Source organism: Carlito syrichta, unplaced genomic scaffold (assembly GCF_000164805.1).
Source record: "Carlito syrichta isolate Samal-C Ts95f unplaced genomic scaffold, Tarsius_syrichta-2.0.1 Scaffold305649, whole genome shotgun sequence".
Classification (NCBI taxonomy): domain Eukaryota; kingdom Metazoa; phylum Chordata; class Mammalia; order Primates; family Tarsiidae; genus Carlito; species Carlito syrichta.
In genome coordinates this window covers 70,487-72,772 of record NW_007249745.1, presented here as the reverse complement: position 1 = coordinate 72,772, position 2,286 = coordinate 70,487, and the positions used below count along the sequence as shown (strand labels likewise).

At 53.6% G+C, this 2,286-nt stretch overlaps 1 protein-coding gene across 1 annotated transcript in view; it reads right to left on the bottom strand.

The window, feature by feature from the left end:
- Nucleotides 1-654: 654 nt before the first annotated feature.
- Nucleotides 655-2,286, bottom strand: part of FBRS (fibrosin) — a 13,827-nt gene continuing 12,195 nt past the window's right edge. The window contains exons 22-23 of the mRNA XM_008062029.2: nt 1,641-2,286; nt 655-1,585 (exon numbers count right to left, since the gene is read on the bottom strand). The exon at nt 1,641-2,286 is cut by the window's right edge and continues 24 nt beyond it. Of these exons, the coding sequence (XP_008060220.2) occupies nt 1,881-2,286 (406 nt within the window). The 3' untranslated portion in view covers nt 655-1,585; nt 1,641-1,880. The remainder of the gene's footprint in view (nt 1,586-1,640) is intronic.

The following is a 2,286-nucleotide window of genomic DNA, read 5'->3' as shown; positions in this document are numbered from 1 at the left end:
TATTTTAAAATTAAGGTATGTACATTGTTTTTTAGACATAATGCTATTTATTGCACATATAACAGACTACAGTATAGTGTAAACATAACTTTTATATGCACCAGGAAACCAAAAAATTGTGTCCCTCGCTTTATTGCAATATTCACTTTATTGCAGTGACCTGTAGTAGAAAAGTAACTGGAGGAATTTGCCTGACAATTAACAATGGTTATCTGAGAGGTAACTTCATACTACGTATTTCGGTGTTTCAATTGTTTTATAATGACCATGTACTATTTAACAAAAATCAATAGATTTTTCAAATGATACGTCTTTTCCAACATTAATTATGCGTGGACATACAGTGGTTACCTCTGGGGAAGGTTATGGGGTCTGGGAAGGTTGACAGAAGGGGAAATATGTTTTTGCTCAGTGTCTTTCTGCATTGTCTGAATCTCATATACTACGTATTCCTGAGTTACAGAAAAATAATGGGAAAAAGTTCACTGCTCAAAACTCTAACCCATCCATCCAGAAGTAACAGAACAACTCTCCCAGGTATGAGGGAGGAAAACTCCTAGACAATACTGTCCTGTCCCTCCCTTACCCAAGGACCCAGTCCAACCCATCCCAGTCCAACACACCCCACACACACTGAAAGAGGAGCCAGGGGGCCTCATTGTAACACTCATTTTTATATAAATATCCGCAAGTCATGTTACAGAATAAGCCCCACCGGGGAAAAAAGTCAACATTATGGTTTTGTTAAACTGACCCCTGCCTTCTAGGTTGGGCCCCAGCCTCGGGGCGCCTGCTGCTTTGGGAAGGCTGGGGCTGCTGCCATGAGGCAGCTAAAGAAGCTGCCCGTGTCGCCCACCCCTGGGCCGACCCCCTTCTTTGGTGTGTGGTACATGGTGACCTTCTCTGCCCACCCGCCCCCAGCCTGGGGCAGGGTTTTAGAGAACAAGTTTCAGGGGAGCAGGGCCCAGGAGTCCTGGGGGCACTTGGAAATGGGGAGAGGAGGACTGAGCCATTAAGAGGGGGTGAAGTCTGAGGCTTAGAAGTTGAGTCTTTTGGGGGCAGGGCACACACACAACAGAACAAGTGGGGGGAAACCTGGGCTGTCGGCCAGGCAGAAAGGATTTGCCCTCACTCCAGCCTAGGTTCCTTCCCTATTGGTCCCCCTCCTGTTGGACCCCACATTCCCAGGGAGAAGCCCTGGGTCCCTGCCTGTCCCCTCCCAGCTCTTCCCCCTGCGATCCCCCCTCCCCCCACAGAGAGGCCAGAGGCTAGGAACACAGCACCAGTCTGAGGATTTAATTAACCAGGGAGGGGATCGTTGGGAGGGGCACCCCTGTAAAAATGTACAAAAGGTCTGGGGGCTATGTGGAAGGGGTGATAAATATGTACATGGAACCCCTCTTCCTTTAGCCCCTCTTCCCCCAGCCCCTAGCAGGGCATGAGGACTTGGGTGGTAGGTGAAGAGGAGGGGGGCACTTTGGCCTCTGGCTGAGTGAGCCCTTGGGGAGGCAGGCCAAGGGCCTAGAGGCCCTTCGAGGGGGCGATGGTGCACTTCAGGAAGTCATGAGCTATGATCTCTGAAATGCTCCCCCACTCACATGTACACATACGTACACACACACACACACACACACACACACATACACACACACATACACACACCCTCTCTAGAGGCTGTGATCTCTGCTCTCCCTATGACCCCATGGTCTGTGTGATACTTGATCGATCTCATGGGGGTTGGGCTTCTGCTCCCAGGTTCCATGACCTCAGAGGTGGCTGGTGAGGTTATGACCTTTGCCCTCCAGCCCTGGCTTAAAACCTCAGCCCTAGGACCTTGTTAAAAGGGGAGATGGAGCTTTGCCCCTGCCCCTCCCCTTCCCTCACCTGTCGGCCCGAGCTGGGCCAGGGGCCCTAGGTGGGGAACTGGGCCGGGGGGCGGGCACAAGCGGAGGTGGTGCCCCCAAAAGGGCTCCCGGTGGGGTCTTGCTAAGAAGGTGGGGGGTTCCTGGGGCTGTAGCAGGTGGCGGCGGGGGAGCCAAGCGGCTGTATAGCAGGGGATGAGCAGGCTCCAGACCATAGAGGCGGGCAGCAGCCACAGCCCCCGGTCCAGTCAGCTCCTCACCCGCCTCATAGAAGCGGGGTGGCCTAGCGAGGCGTGGGGGCCCTGCCAACCAGGTTGGCTCCAGAAAGCCTGCACAGCGCTCTGGTGGACTGGGGCCCAGAAAGGGGTGTGGCCGGGACCTCTCAAACAGCAGGTGAAGACCCTGAGGCCCAGAGGCTGCAGCG